Source organism: Pteropus vampyrus, unplaced genomic scaffold, assembly GCF_000151845.1.
Source record: "Pteropus vampyrus isolate Shadow unplaced genomic scaffold, Pvam_2.0 Scaffold500, whole genome shotgun sequence".
NCBI classification, from domain to species: Eukaryota; Metazoa; Chordata; class Mammalia; order Chiroptera; family Pteropodidae; genus Pteropus; species Pteropus vampyrus.
The window spans coordinates 279,441-295,567 of record NW_011889281.1 but is presented as its reverse complement, the minus strand read 5'-3'; the positions used below and the strand labels follow the sequence as shown (position 1 = coordinate 295,567).

General features: G+C 59.1%; 1 protein-coding gene across 1 annotated transcript in view; it reads left to right on the top strand.

The window, feature by feature from the left end:
* Nucleotides 1–16,127, top strand: part of TAF4 (TATA-box binding protein associated factor 4) — a 26,443-nt gene that overhangs the window by 7,580 nt on the left and 2,736 nt on the right. Inside the window, exons 7-13 of the mRNA XM_011382984.2 lie at nt 737–884; nt 1,274–1,388; nt 3,174–3,343; nt 3,586–3,716; nt 4,399–4,524; nt 4,973–5,029; nt 5,470–5,589. Coding sequence (XP_011381286.2) covers nt 737–884; nt 1,274–1,388; nt 3,174–3,343; nt 3,586–3,716; nt 4,399–4,524; nt 4,973–5,029; nt 5,470–5,589 — 867 coding nt within the window. The remainder of the gene's footprint in view (nt 1–736; nt 885–1,273; nt 1,389–3,173; nt 3,344–3,585; nt 3,717–4,398; nt 4,525–4,972; nt 5,030–5,469; nt 5,590–16,127) is intronic.

Sequence of the window (16,127 nt, the reverse complement as noted above, 5' to 3'; positions counted from 1 at the left end):
GTTACCTTCGTGGGATTCAGAATCCAGCTGTGGCTGCCTGGCCCCAGAGGTTCCGGGCAAGGCCGTGTGCCCTGCAGCCGCGTGGCTTTGGGCGCGCACTTTGTGTCCCAGCACAGGCGTGCTCTGCGCTGCGGCGGGCGGGCGGGAGGCCTGGGCCGCTCTCGGGGCGGTGAGCTGACCGGACGGGCAGGCGGGAGACGGTGCGCGAAAGTGGCGGCCGAGCGTGTGCTCAGTGGCGGAGGGAAAGGCGGGGTGCGCCGAGCAGTGGGAGCACAGCTGGTGGGGCGGGGTGCAGGCCGCGGCTAGGGGACAGGAGAGAGGCCCTCCTTTGGGGCCAAGTTCAGGGCTGGGGCGTAGGAAATCTAATCCCCACCGCCTGCTGTGAGAGCCATCTCGCCTCATAGAGAAAATGTTGGGGAGGGAGAGAGCCTGACCTGCAGCTCCAGGTAGCCACGTCACCCGTCACCTTCACTGACCGGTGGAGGGGGACCTCCCCTCGCTGGGGCACTGAGCGCGGCCCCCTCCTCCGGGCATTGCGCTCAGCGTGCTGGTCGTGCGGTGCGTCTGCCCTGAGGAGCTGGCTCTGGCCGTGGTGCCGGACGTGGGTGGCCGCCGTCTGACCCTGCGGTCCTGTTGGGGCCGCCCCGCTCCGGGCCAGGGCAGGGCCACGGCTGGGGACGGAGTGCTGGCAGCTCTCGGCAGCGTGTGCTCACGAGGGCTGTGGGCTCTGCCTCAGGTGATTCAACCGCCACCCAAGCCTGGAGCGCTGATCCGGCCCCCGCAGGTGACGTTGACGCAGACACCCATGGTGGCCCTCCGGCAGCCTCACAACCGCATCGTGCTCACCACACCCCAGCAGATCCAGCTGAACCAGCTGCAGCCAGGTAAGGGCCTCGCGGGCGTCTCACGGCCACTCGCCGGACAGCGTCGCCGTCGTGGTCGTGACTCGCGCTGGAGCGTGCGTCGCTGTGGCGGCCGTGTCCGTGCGCTCCGGCGTGCGGCCTGCGCGTGGTGGCGGTGGCTCCCGCTTCCGCCAGCGCGGTCTCGATCCTCCCGCACACGTTCCCGCTGCCCGTGTCTGGCAGTCGTCGCTCCTGCACTCGGCTTGCGAGCTGCCGCTGCCCCCCGTACTCGAGTTAGAAATCCCAGCCTCGCGGGGTGGGGGCGCGTCCCTCCCCAGGCCCCGCAGGCACCGCAGCGGCGTGCCTCCGCGGGAGGGGCACCGACGCACGTGCTTGCGTGTCGGTGGCACACTGCGTGTCTTGTCTTGCAGTCCCCGTGGTGAAGCCTGCCGTGCTACCTGGAACCAAAGCGCTGTCTGCTGTCTCGGCCCAAGCAGCTGCCGCACAGAAAAATAAACTCAAGGATCCCGGGGGAGGTTCGTTTCGGTAAGGAGCGAGCCGCGCGGCTGGTTTCTGAGCGAAGGCGAGAGCGCCCGTCTGCAGACGTGGCACCCTGAGGGCGCTGCGGGCGTGCGCGGGATGCACCCCGCCCCTGCCAGCCCCAGAGTCCTGGGGTGCACGGTCCGGGGGTGTCTCGCGGAGCAGCGGTCTGCGTGTCGTCGTCGTGGAGTCCCGTGTCGGGGACTTGGCCGCGGGGGGGCCATGGTGATAGCTTTCGTTGCGGTGAAGCAGGAGAGAGCGTGTTTCGGGAGACTTCTGCGGGACCCCCTTTCCCGGACACTCCTTCCCCAGCGCCGTTAGGTGGCCGCAGCGGGGCTGGATGTGCGCTGGCGGGGTGGGGCGGGCCGGTGCAGGAGGTGGGGGTCCGAGGAGCAGGCGAATGGGCTGCAGCCGCCCCCGCTTCCCCCAGGAAGGGGAGGGAGGACAGGGGGCAGCAGGTACGGAACGGGCCAGGTCGTGTTGGAAGCTCGTGGTTCAGTGGACACAGGTCGACCTACTGCAGGTGGAAAGTCCTCGCTCCACCCGCGGAGGGAGCAGGAGCACTGACACCCGGTGGCGGCGAGCACACCGGCGCTCAGGTCCCGTTTTCCCGCAGTGACCAGGCGCCTGACAAAGGCTCATTCCTGGGCCGGGATCAGAAAGCACAAGGCACTTAGCGCACGTCGTGAGGTGGGAGGCGGTGCTCGGGGCGGGCGGGCGGCCTCCCTGCTGCAGGCCACGTCTGCAGTCAGAGACTGCGCCCACGGCTGAGGCGGAGACCACGAGCCCCTGAAAACGGATACACGGACACAGTTCACGAGGAACAGGATGCCCACCCACGTGCCCACGTCCTCACTGACCACGGGAGGGGCGCCCCGACGGCGGGGAAGCCGGGCAGGGACCACTGGCCGACTCGGAGTACATGCCGACGAGGGACCAGCCCAGCCCCTGCGGGGGGCGGCCAGCGAGGCCACGTGACTGTGAGGTTCCTGCCGAAGACGCGTCCCATACCTCGGCAGGAGGGACGGTGGCCAGAGGGAGACCAGAACGTGCGGCAAGACAGCTGGCCTGTGACCTCCCCGTGTCAAGGGCACGAGAGTCAAGGAAAGGCTGCGGAACGTTCCAGGCCGAAGGAGGCTGAAGAGACACGAGACGAGGTGCAGCACGTGATTCTGAGCCGGACCCTCTGCGTGGAAGGCAGTCCGGGGGCAGGCAGCCACGCTGGCGGGCACGGAGCGCGGTGGGGGCTGGTTTCCGAGGTCACCCGGTCCTGTCGGGACGCCCTTGCTGCAGGGAGCTCGCCGAGTGGTCGGGTGTGGGTGTCGGCCGGCAGCTCCCCCAGAGCGAGTCGGGAAGCGCGCCTCGTGCGCCCTCCTGGGGCTGGCGCTGGTTCTGAGCCGCGGGAGCGCGCTGGCCCGCGAGGGTTCTGCGTGGAAAGGCTCGCGAAGCAGCCAGGCGGCGCGGCTGCCCTCGGAACGCGGTGGGGCCCGCGGGGCCCTCACACACGTCCGTCCATCTGTCCGTCCGTGCGCAAAGGCTCACGTTCGGCCTCCGCCCGAGCGCGACTTCCTGTGAAAGCCCAGACTTGGGTTCAGAGAAGACGCTGGGCTTCTGCAGGTGACAGTACAGTGTGGAAGGCGGCCGGCAGGACGCACGCCTGGGGGACCCGAGCTGTGCTTCCCACAACGTGTCCCCTGCCCCTCCGTTCACCGCCCTGCGTTGGGACCACCTGGGCATGCCTGGCGCTGCAGCCGTTGCTTAGTGAGGGTCGTCTTGTCTCCTGTTCTGAAGGGACGACGATGACATTAACGATGTTGCGTCGATGGCCGGAGTGAACCTGTCGGAAGAAAGCGCGAGAATACTGGCCACGAACTCGGAGCTGGTGGGCACCCTCACGCGGTCCTGTAAGGACGAGACCTTCCTGCTCCCGGCGCCTCTGCAGAGACGGATTCTGGAAATCGGTACGTGCCAGCAGGACCCTGCGTCCCCGCGTGGGCTTGCTGGCACTGTGACTGACACTCGGCCTGGCCACCTGCCGCGTGTCCTCCCCCGTGAAGCCTTGCATGAGCCTGTGGTGGCGACGCTGGCCCGTGGGCCTGCCTGGCCGCCCTGCGGCTGCGAGGGGCGGTCCCTGGGGGCACGGGAAACAGCAGTGGCTGGGGGCAGAACCCTGCCCCGACGCTCCGCTCCGCCTGCCCCGCAGGTAAGAAGCATGGCATCACGGAGTTACACCCGGACGTGGTGAGCTACGTGTCTCACGCCACGCAGCAGAGGCTGCAGAACCTCGTCGAGAAAATATCGGAAACGGCTCAGCAGAAGAACTTCTCCTATAAGGTACCGCGCTGCTTCCCGAGCGTGGCGTCCCGCCGCCAGGCCCCGTCCCGGGCCCACGCGCGCTGAGCTCTGCGCTTCCCTGAGCGCATGGTCCTCCCGGGCTGGGGCGGGGCTGGCCTCTTCTGCCTCAGAGGGGACGGGGCCCTGCACCCCTGTGCTGCCTGGGGTTCCCAGCCAAGCCTGCAGACCGGGCCCCGGCCGCTCCCGTGACTCAGATCGTTGCCCGTTTGGTTTTGTGGACGATCAGAGGCACCATAGGCCCGGCCTCCCATGGTGCCTTCTGGATGGCGCCGTCCCTGCTCGGCCACGCGTGCCGTCCAGCAGGGCACCAGGCAGAGGTGGGCCGAGCGCACCACACAGGCGCCACTCACTGGCCCAGGCGACAGCGCCTCCTGAGCAGCAGTTAAAAGGACGGGGCCGTTTTGCTTTAAAAATGATTGTTATTATGAAAAGTTCAAAATGTTGCTTGAAAAATTCAAACACTGAAGTGTATAAAGTGCAGCTCCCCGAGCCTCCTCCCCCGCTGGGAACGCACAGAGCACCCCAGATGCGGGACTGGGCTGGATGGGGAGGGGTCGGGGTCTGCGCGGCACCTGTGGGAACTGGCTGCAGGGGGTGGCACACAGACTGTCCAGCGGGGTCTCCGGGTTCATGACAAACAGTATTTTCACCATTTCTGTAGGATGACGACAGGTACGAGCAGGCAAGTGACGTCCGGGCTCAACTCAAGTTTTTTGAGCAGCTCGATCAGATCGAAAAACAGAGGAAGGATGAGCAGGAGAGAGAGATCTTAATGCGGGCAGCGAAGGCAAGTGCTTGTGGTGCCCTCGGCCGCGGTGCCCTCCCTTTGCCCGTCCTGGGCGCCCGAGGCGACCTCGGGGCTTCCGGGAGGCCAGAGTGGTGCCCACGGTCGGGCGGGGTTGGGGCACGAGGCCTCGGCACATGGGGCAGGGCCTGGACCCCTCGGCACTCTGTCAGGTACCCTGGTCAGACAGCCAGCTCCCTGCGGCTGGCAGATGTGTCACAGACCATATCTTAGTTTTCACGTCCGAAGGGTACGGATTTGCTGAAGAAGAAGGTTTTCTTTCCTCCACGACACACAACCTGAATTTTCATCTTCTGGCTTTGAGTGTTTAAAGATGTATCATGTTTTTTGTCATGACTAGATCGTTAGCATATCATGATTAAGATAACATTTTAGGTGATAAACATTTTGGTTATAACTTATTCTTCTTTTTTACTTTTTTGAAAAATAGTCTCGGTCCAGACAAGAAGATCCAGAACAATTAAGGTTGAAACAGAAGGCAAAGGAGGTAAGGGAGCGTTTTAGTCAGAGGATCTTCAGTGCACACTCGAAAGCGTGCACATTCAGCCAGAACCTTCCGAGAGTGGGGAGCGAGGCGGCCATGGCGTTTCTGTGCGCGGCGCGGCGTCTCTGTGGCTGTTTAAAACATTCGCAGAGGTGTTTTCTGGTGCCAACAGTTTGTCCTACTTTAAATTCAGTGGTAGTTTCTCTTTGGGTGCGTTTAGTCTTTATACTTTTAAAATTTTTTCATATTTTTTGAGTTTTCTAAGATGAGCATTTTATTATTTCCCTGATTGTATAACATGCTTACTGTTAAGAAAAAAGCAAAACGTTAAAGGAATTTTAACGTAGAAAATTTCAGCAAACCCCCGGGGTGTGTTTTTATTGCTTTCGTGGTGAGCGGGACATGCGTGAAGTGACGGTTCTTGTTTCCTCTTCAAAACAAAGATGCAGCAGCAAGAGCTGGCACAGATGCGGCAGCGCGATGCCAACCTCACAGCACTGGCCGCCATCGGGCCCAGGAAAAAGAGGAAAGTGGACTCTCCAGGACCGGGATCGGGGACAGAGGTACAGGGCGCTACGGGCACTGAGGGCTGCACGGGACCATGCAGTGGGGCATCTCGCAGCGGACCTCCTCGGGGGGCCAGACGCGCGTCGGCACTGGCTTCCTACATTCGCACGTGACTCTAAATTCAGGTAGACTCGTTTGTGTCACGTGAGCCAGAGGGTCTTTGCGTGAGATGGTTCATCACCATGGTTTAGACCGACTGAGAAGAACACGGGGAGACTGTCAGCAGGGTGACCCTCACGGGTGACCGTTCTTCTGAGCCGCGGACGGGAGGGCAGCGCAGGGGACGGACAGTTCCTGGCATGCAGGAAAGGCATTGCTCCCGGCTGTGTTTGTCCCGACTTGTTTACTTTCCGACTTGTTTGTTGTTATATCTTTGTATTTACTTATAAACCCAATCTTAAAGTATGTTGTTTTCGCTTTAAACTGTCCGTTTTTAACTAGGTCATAGGAGGAGCAAAGGTAGCGTTTTCTGCGTGGTCTCCCCGCCCTCCTTGGGGCCCCGTCCCCTCAGCAGGAGCACCTGCTGCCTCGAAGGAGCGCGAGTCTGTGTCTCGTGGGCAGTCTGCTGGCGATGGGTTCTGTCCCCTCCGTTTACTGGGGACTGGTGGTATTGTACCCTCAGTTTTGAATATCAATTTCTGGGTTGACCATTTTTCTCCAACTTTTTTTTTTTTAATTTAAAATTTAATTTCTCCTATATTCTTGAGTAAGCCAGGCAAGTCCAGATGTGTGTCATTTGATTTTCTAGAACGACAAGGCTAAGTGATCCGAGAATTAGCGTCCTTTACATCTTCCTCTGGTCCTTGAGCTGGGCTCCTCCATGCTTCTGAGGAAATTCTCTTCTAATCGTGTCACCTTGTCCTAGATCACAGAAAGAGAAGGCCGGCTTTTGCAAACTCTTATTCTAAGAACTGATAAACCATACTTCTGCTGCTTGGAGCCGTGGTCCCACTGTCTTCCGGGCTCCAGTGGAAGAGGTTGAAGATTCAATTTGTACCTCTGGTCCCGTGTGGAGTAGGTCTCACGTCTGCCTGTTTTGAGGTTATTGTCAAGTTTTCAGAGGTTTGTCTGTGTTGTATTTAGACCTGGGTCTCCTGACATTTAGCTGCTTGGGGTTCTTCCGTCTCTTGGTCTGTATTTTTCCTCAATTTGAACTATTCTGGCCTTGATTTCCTCAAATTCTTTTCTGTCCAGTCCTACCTTTTTTTACTGGACCTGCTGGTGACGCGTCTCGGACCTCTCTTCAGACTGGGCAATTTCTTTTGTTTCATCCTCAGGCGCCCTGACCACGTGGGGTTCTGTCATCTCGTCAGCTGCTAAGCCCCTCCATTGAGGTTTATTTGTTAGTGTATTTTGTCCGTCTAGGGTTTCCGTTTAGGGCTTTTTTATGGTTTCTCATTCTTTGATAAGATTCTTGTCTGCTCAGTTATTGAGACCATATTTTCCCATTATTCTTTGAAGCTGTTTACAGAAGCTGCTTAATGTCTTTTGTCAAGCCCAGCATCGGGGCCGTCTCAGGTTTGGCCTCTGCCGGCTGCCTCTCCTCCGGGGTCTGGGGCACAGTTCCTGTTTCTCTGCGTGCCTAGTGGCGGTGGCTTGCATGACGTGTGGAGACCGTGGACTTTTTCTTTCCCTGCAGAGTGTGATTTGTGTTTCAGCAGGCAGGTCTGCCGCTCAGCTCTGTTTCTCGCGTTGGCGTTAGTGAGGGTCTGGACCGAGCCCACAGCGTTTCTGAAACCCTCCCACCTAGCGGGACTCGGGGACTAGACGTGCAGACTGCCTTCCCTGGCCAGGCTTCAGGCTTCGTTGGGGGGTCCTGCTCAAGGGGCTGCCCCTTCCAGCTAGGAACAGGCTTTTGGGCGTCTCGGCTGCGTGTCGGGAGTGTAAACGCAGTCTCTCCTCTCGGGTGGCAGGACTCCAGCGGGGACTGTCATTTCTGGCACGTGCGTTGTGCAGTGCTCACGTGGTCTGCTCTCTCCTGACCCGCGCTCAGCCTCGGCTCCATGGGTAACCGTGCTTACTGCTAACGACTGGCCTGCCTGCCGGTGTCTGCTTAGTCGTTTCGGTTTTCGGAATCTCATTTGCTCCCAGATTTTTTCGGAACGATTCATGGGGACTGTTCCCGAATGCTTGCCATGCTGGTGACCGCTCGTGCCCCTTCTGCTTAAAGACCAGTTTCGGCAGCCATAAGATCCTTGGCTCATTTTCTTCCCTTGAGAACCTTAAGTGTGTCGCTGAAGATGCTGTTTCTGGGAAGCCTTGCTGTCCAGGTCTGAAGCTGGCTGTGCTTCTCTGGTGTATCATGGTTCTTTTTGCTCAAAGAACTTATTTTCTTTTAAAGCCTTTGATTTTACTTGGAGTTCGTCATTCTGGATTGCGGCCTCAGGTGTGTGTTATGTTCTTGAAACACGTTTAAAACATTTTCTTGTTCAGGAATGTTTTCCTTAGTTTTTTTTTTTTTTTTTAATATAGTTTTTTTCTTTGGAGGTTCTGTTATTTATATGTTGTATCTTCTTTACACAATCCTTTAAATCTCTCCTTTAAAAAATCTTTATACTTTTTATTCTTTTCACCTTCTTAGTTTTTTCTTAAGGCATTATGTTTTTATTTGCTCATGTTTTCTTCCGTCTTCGTTTCGCAAATGAAATTTTCTTTTCTAATTTTCGCTCTTGACTCTCACCTCATTTCCAAGTTTTGCTATTTCTGATTTATGTTGTTCTTTTATGCCTTTTAATGTCTTCAGCTTGTTTTGAAACAGAACATTACAGTTTTCATGTTTTTGATTGTCCTTTTGGCGTTTTTCGTCACCTGTAGGGATGTTAGTTTGCTCCTCATTCTCTCGTTTCCTGTAGTAACTTGATCTTAATGTTTTTCTGTTGCTCACTTTTACACGCATTTAGCTTTGCTGCGTTTTTACGGAGCCGCGTGGTTTGAGGTGCGTCGCATTCATGGTGACGGAAACGTGCGTGTGGGCGCGGAGCCCGTGGCGCTGCTCTCCTCTGTGTTTTCAGGACCTTTCTCTGTCTCCGTTGTCCTTGTCCCTGTCCCTGTCCTGCTCTCCTTCCCTCCAGAGTCGCTTCTGTGCGAGACCTGTGCTCACGGGGAGCCCTGGCGGGTCTGGGGAGGGTCCCCAACCCTGTGCGTGTGGGCAGAACCACTCCCGGGTGTAGCTGCTCCCCGACGAAGGCCTCTGCTGCTGGGGTTTTCAGGCCTGGCGGGGCCTGGTCGCTTTCCTCTGACTTAGCCCACCGTTCGGGCATGTGGCTGCCTGCGGTTCACCGTCACTGGTTTTGCTGTATCATCTGCTGATTGACTTCGCGACCCTGTGACCCTGTGTTTTACGTGGCCCTTCCCGGAATGTCCTCCCAGAGTCGATGAGCTGTTTCCAGAATTTTGTTAAATTCGAAGTAGTTTTAAACCTACAGAGAAGTTGCAGGAATAGTACAAAGAACTGCATTCAGGTTTTCGGTTCTGAACGTTTTATGCCATTTGCTTCTGCACCACCGCCGCGTGCTCACACTTGTGCACGTGTTCGTGTCTGCGCTCACACACGCGAGACCTGGCCTCGGGCTGTCCCATCCCCCCTGTGCTAACGCTGCGAGACACTTGCGTGCCTGCTGTGCAGCAGCCTTGGCCCTCGGGACGACAACTCTGGCACATGGCCGCCAGCCAGTCCTCACCCTGGTCCCGTTTCCCCAACTGTCCCGGCCGCATCTCTTTTGCTCTTTGGCCCAGAAAGGTGTGACATTCAGTAAGCACGCCCCTTAGTCTCCTCTGAATCTCCCTCTCTGGCCGTGGTTAGGGGACAGGCCTTGTGTGCTGTGGGTGACCGTCAGCCTGGGCCTGTCCGGTGTGGCCTCCCCGTGGTGGTGCCATGCTCCGTTCACCGCAGAGGCTGCGGCAGTGTTGGCTGACCTTCCCGCCGCTGGCGATCTCAGCCTGGGTCGCCTGTTACGTGGGCGTCTGCCGGTGACCGCCCTGTGAAGGCGCTGTTACCCCCTAGTACTTACTAGTGTTTAGTCAGGAGGTTCTCTGGGACGCGAGGTTCCCTCCCTCATCGGACCCGCACCCAGCCGGAGCACCGGTCAGGACTCCCACCTGCACGCCGACTGCCGCGGTGGGCGCCGAGCGGACCGTCTGTCGCCACACCTGGACACTTATGCCGCTCCTGAAAGAACAGCGTTCCCTCTTCCCGCGTGCCTGCGTCAGCGCGTGGATGGGGGAGCCCTGTCGTGTTCCGTGGGTCGGAATCAACACTCGTCATTTCTAGACTTGGTCAGTGGGAGCTTCTTCAGGCCGGTTTCTACATCTTTTGAGTGTCGCCCACTCTTTGAGCGTGACATTTTTCGCTGGCCGAGGGTGTCGGGTTGCCCCCTGGGCCGGCCTCCCTCGGCACGCTGGCTGCTTTCGGGGCGGCGTGGTGTCCAGAGGGCGAGGCCGGGCGCGCATGGGCTGCCGGCTGCGGGAGCGCCCTGCTTCCAGGCCCCTGGGCGCTCGGGGTGGAGGCCCGCGTGCGTGGGCGTGCTCGGGCGTGCGCGCCAGCCTGTGTACCTGGCAACGTGCGTGCCGACGTGCCTGAGCGTGCGTGGTGGCGTGCGTACCTGGGTACGTGCGTCTGACGTGCCCGTGAGCGTGCGTGCCAGTGTGCGTACCTGTGCGTACCCACGTGCCCGTGAGCGTGCCGACGTGCGTGCCGACGTGCTTGCCCGGCCCTGCGTCTGCAGCTGCCCTCTGCATGCGGGCTCAGAGGCGAGGCCAGCCCAGCCCCTCGGCTGCCGGCTGCCGGCGACCCTCTCTCCTTGCTTACGACTCCCTTCTCTCCCTTCTCTCCCTTCTCTCCCTTCTCTCCCTTCTCTCCCTTCTCTCCCTTCTCTCCCTTCTCTCCCTTCTCGGTGGGAACGCATTTCCGTTGCCGCCGTAACCAGGTTCCCCAGCGCTTTGGCCTGTGCAGCCCCTCCCTGTGCCAGGAGGGCAGGGCAGACGGGAAGGGCATGTGGCTTGACTTCCACTCCCCTGTTCAAGCGTCTGGAGAGAGCCCTGGAGAGCGGGGAAGGGCGTGTGCTCCCCAGGTGCCGGGGCGGGCGGGCCGGGCAGTGTGGGCGGAGCGACAGCTGGGGGACCTGGAGGCACTGGGAGGGGCGTGTACGGAGCCCTTTCTTGCGGTGCCGGGTTTTGACTTGTGTGCTACACATGTAGCGATTAACACAAAATCCAGAATTTTAAAGTCTTCTGTATGAGTCTTTTTATCAGATAATGTTCCATTTCTTTATGTTTTTGCGGTTAGGATTATTTCCTTAGGATATTTTTTCTTTAGAAAAAAAAAAACAAACTTCGTTTTGAACTAATTTTAGTCACAAGAAAGTTATGAATTGTAGTTTCTACATCTTCCTCACCCAGCTTTCCATAATGTGTATCACTGGTATGATACTGTTGACTAAAGACTTTATTTGATTTTGTTTTTCAGAATATAATTTTTTTAATCAATGCAATTTATTTTTTAGAGCAGTTTTAGGTTTACAGCAAAATTAAGAGGAAAGTACAGGGATTCATTCCCCTGTGATCCCTGCTCCACACCGAGTCTCCTCCCTGCCACCCTCCCCACGAGATGGTGCCTTTGTTACAACCCACGAACCTGCAGATACGTTGTTATCACCCAGAGTCCTCAGCTCCATCACAGTCCCTCTCGGTGTCGTACAGTCCATGGATCTGCACAAATGTGTGACGACACATACCCACCGTCATCACGTCACACTGAGTGTGTTCACTGCCTCCACTGTCCCTCCGTCCTCCCCCACCAGCCCTGGGACCAGCGGTCCTTTTACTGTCCCCATGTCTTGCCTTTCCCAGTGTCACGTAGCTGGAATCGCACCGTGTGTGGCCTTTTCAGATTGGTTCCTTCCCTAGTGACGTGCGCTTACGGTCCCTCCGTGTCTCTTCGTGACGCGACAGCTCCTTTCTTCCTAGTGCTGGGCGACATCCCGCCATCTGGACGGGCACAGAGCATGTGTCCACCTGCCGAGGGGCGTCCCGGGGCTTCTAGGTGTTGGCGCCTCTGAGTGAGCTGCTGCAGACCTCGCGTGCAGGTCTGTGTGTGGACACGGGTGGTCACCTTCTCAGGCAAACGCCAAGGAGCGCGACTGTCACCTCACGCGGTAGGGCCGCGTCCGGTTCTGTAAGGTCCGCCCGGCCGTCCCCCCCGCGGCTGCTCCGCGTGCGTCCCGCGGCTGCTCCGCGTGCGTCCCCCGGCAGTGGCGCGAGTGTCTGTGGCCCCTCGTCCTCCCGCGTGTGCTGGCGTCAGTGCCCTGGGTCTGGCCGTTTTGATAGGAGGGCGCTGGTGTCTCCCCGTTCTAAGCTGCCTTTCCCCGGTGACACCGGATGCGCGGCGTCCTCTCGTCTGCTCATTGGCCGTCGTGCGATCGTCTTTGGTGAGGTGTGCTCAGGTCTTTGCCTACTTTTAATTAAGTTATTGGTTTCCTTGTTGCCAGTGCAGCTGGGTTCTTTGGTGTGGTGTGCCCTCCACGTGCACCTCAGTCGTGGCTGAGTCCACTTGTTTATTTTGGGGGACACGCCATGGTCATGAGGGCCAGGGCTGCACCCACAAGGGCTGGGCTCCGCCGTGTCCTCGCCTCCTTCGGCACGGTTTTCTCGTGTCCTGGTCTTTCCTCCCTGAAGGGAGTGCCATGCAGGCGCCGTTCCCCACGTGGCCTGGGCGGCCTCTCCTCCTCGTGCACGAGCTGCACTGGAGGCCTCACGCACGGGCGTGTGTGTGCTGGTGGGGGTCAAGGTCAGCGCCGAGGCAGCTGTGCTGGTGACGTCAGTTCTCCTGCAGGAGCTCGTGCCTGCGGCATGGCCCCAGGGGTGGCGGAGAGGGCCTGCCTCCCTCGGGCGTCACCAGCAGAACAGTCTGATGGGCGCTGTGGGTGCCTGAGAGCAGGGCATGTGCTCAGGATTGGGTTTCCGTGGTGCGCCCGGGAGGTGCTGGCTGCTGCGTCTCCTTGCTCACGTTGGTGCAGCTGCCCTGAAGTCTGCCAGCGCCCGTCCGTCCGTCCGTCCGTCTCCGTCTCCATCTCCTTGCGTCTCCTGCGGCTTCGCTTCATGATGGTGGATGCTGTGCTGTTTGGTGCGCACAGCCCGAAGTGTTCTGTCTTTACTGTGGATCGTGTCGTTTGGCGTTAAGAAGCGTCTGTCTTTGTCCAGTGGGTCTGAGGTCTGCTGTCCCGGATCAGGACCCCTGCCCCTGCCGTTCCCATCCGCCTGGAATGCCTCTGTCCCTGCTTTTCAGCCTTTCCGCTTCACTGCGGTAGGCGTGTCTCTCATGCGTAGCCCGTGGCTGGGGCCTGTTTTATGGACTGAACTGAAAAGCTTTTTGTTTTAATAGGTGAGATCAACCTACTTATCTTTATCGATATGAGTGACGTGCTTGGTCTTGACTGTGTCGTAACATTTTATAACTGTGTTTCGCATTTGCTATGTCTCTACGAGATGAGTATGCTTTGCTCTTTAATTAAAGTTTTGTGTGTGTCGAGGAAGGTTTGTAATTGTATCCTAATGGTTAGTTTCGTACTTAAACCTTCCCCTGGGTTTTACTTGGTTCACTATCCAGCGCGCGGGATTTCTTGGTCTTCAGCCCCACCTGCTGGCCGTAGGGCCGTGGGCCGGCTTCCCCCTCTCCACGCCCCCCTCGTCCGCGCCTGTGGTCCCACTGTCACTGTCACTGCGTGGGACACGCGTCTGGTCCTCCAGCCTCTTCCTCACGTTTGCTTCCGTGGGGGAGGGGGTGGTGCATGTACCTACTGCAGATGCGGTACCCCGCCGTCGGTCTGCCGTCTCCCCGTCGCCTCCCTGAGGCAGAGCCCCCGCAGTGGCCTCGGGTGCACGGTCCCCACATTCTGTATGCTGCAGACAGGTGTCCTTTGGCCCCGATACGGAGGACAGTTTGGTTGGATGTAAAATCTTTGGTTCATGCTTCCTGCCAGTGATTTGTTTTTAACGCTGTCTGTGGTCACCCCGCTTTGCTTGTGCTTTTGGGAAGCCTGACGCGGGGTTCATTCTCTCGTCTTTATAATCCGTTGGTTTTTAAGGGCTAGCTTTCTCTGGCGCTCACTGGGTCTTTTCAGTGTGTGGGTTTTGTTTTTCTTGCCAGCTTTCTCGGGTTCTAGTTCTGACCCGTCGTTTTTCCTTCGGGGACTCTGAGGATGCGAGTTCGTCTTTGCCCGTCTTTTCCGGACGCTCCTCACGGTCCCCCCGCCGCGTCCTCGCGTGTCTGCTGTCTGCCGCTCTTCAGTGCCTGTCACTGCATGCTCCTTCTAGTCTCTTCTTCCCTGGGCACCTTGCGGTTCATCTGTTTGTTTCTTAGATAATTTTGTCTATTCGTTTCATGCCTTTGATCACTTCTCATTTCTTTGATTTTTAATCTATTTCTTGCCTGAATTTTGAGGTTTTGGTTCAAGGTGATTTTCACGTTCTCAGCTGCTTAAGTATGTTTTTTGTTGTTGACAGCGTCATCTTACAGTGCTGTTTTTCCAGCCCGAGTTTGTCTGGTACGTGTAGAGTTGCATTTTCTGACTTTATGCAGTGGCCGCTCGGAGATCTGCGTTTGTGACTCACAGCCTGCTGGCGCCCTCTGCTGATGGCCTTGGAGGGCATGTCGCCTGTCGGCGTGGTTGTAGGGAGGGTCCCGTCTTGTGCCTGAGGCCCTTTTGTCTTACTGGGCCTCAGACGGCCGGTCTGCTGCTTTCCCCCTCACGCCCGGTTTTCAGAGGGTGCTCTCAGAAGCGGCTCCGGGGCCTCCCCTTCTGCCTGGGCTCCTCCGCGCGCGTGTTTCGGGGTGTGTGGTTTCGAGACTGAGGCCCTCCTCCGTGTTTGCTGTGCAGCCTGGACACAGCGACATCCTGCTGGGGACGCAGCTCCTGTCCCTCATGCGGTCCTGTTGAGGCGTGGGCGGCGCGTTCACGTGACGCGGGTCCAGCGCTGTGCCTGCACGTGCGTCTCCCTCTCATCCCGTGGGGTTCTGGGGAGACGGTGGGAGACCTTGGGGTGACACAGCAGTTGGTGTCTTCATCTCCTGCAAGCGATGGTCTCAAGCCGCGCGCGGGTGTCTGTCACAGCCGCCACTTCTCGGCGCCCTGGACTGCCTGCGCTGGCAGCGGACCTGGGTGGGGGCAGCAGCTTAGGGAGCCGTGACAGTGTGGAGCACCAGGCCGGCCGGTCGGAGCCTGGGCCGTGGCGCTGGAGGGCCGCTGACGCTCGACCCACCTGCTGGTATCTGTCCAGCTGGACCCGGGGGCTGGAGGGCTGGAGGTGCCTTCGCCGCCAGCCCCTTTGCAGTGTCCTGGGCCACTGACAGATGTGGCTCTCAGAGTCGCGGGATGGGCACCGGGGGAGCGGAGTGAGGCCATGGGCCTAAACCCCACAGTGGCCCCGGGGCACAGTCTCGGCCAGTTTGGCGAGCATGCAGGAAGCGGGGCGCACGCAGGAGCTTCCACCACGGACGTGGTGGCACCTTGCTCTGCGCCCCTGTGGGCTCCCCGAGGGCAGGTGGGTTCGGACGGAAGGCGGCTTCTCTCATTCGGGTCTCACGTTGCGCGTTTGTCGCTTGTCGCGCTGCAGAGCCTGCCCTCAGAGGAAGCAGCTTCGCCGCGCCCTCTGCCAGCCCTGCGAGGGCACGGGAGTGCTCGGCACGCCCCCGCAGGAGGCCGGGGTCCGCGGGAGGGGCGTGCTCAGGGTCACTGCGCGTCCGCCCCAGCCCCTGCAGCAGCCGAGCAGAGCAGAGTCATCCCTTCGCCGAGCGTGGTGCTGTGGCTGGCTTTGGTCTGGTCGCTCCCCGGGGCTGATGCCTGTGCGTGCCTGCGGAGCATCTTGGTAGCCTGGTCGCTGCCTGGGTCCTTTGGCCGCAGTGGGCAGAGCTGTGCTGCCTCCTGGCCTCGGGCCTCGTCCTCAGGTCTCCCCACGCTGCTGTGAAGCCAGCCCAGGCCTCCACTCAGCCGGGCGCTTGTCCCTGGGGACCCTCCTCAGGCCAGAACCACAGAGCAGTGTCACCAAAGACCCTGGCGGGAAGACAGTGATGTGCCCTCTGTTTGGGGGAGAAATGGAGAAGCCAGCACTTGTCCCACGTAATTAGAAATTGGGGCGTCAGCGAGGATGCCTTCGGGCGTTCTCACAAGCCCAGCGAGCCACGGGCAAGGCCGGCCTCGCGGGGCCCTGGCCGGCGTGCCGCCACCTTTGCAGGCCCCACGGGTGTTTTGCTTGTGTGTCAGGGTTTTTTGGCACCTGTTCCGATTTCTAAGAAATGTTGCATTAAAATACTGTTCGTCTTTTTCTAATCTGAGTCTATAACTGACGACGTTACGTCTGTTTAGGCTCGTAACACGTTAGGAAGGGGTCGCCGCGGGAAGCCTAGTTACCTCGCCACAGGCGAAGTCGTTCCGATGTCCTTGACTGTATTCTCTGCTGCTCGGTGCGTCCCACGACTTGTTTGTAACTGGACGTGTGCATCCGAGTCGCCTGCAGCTACTCTGTCCACCCCCAACCCTGG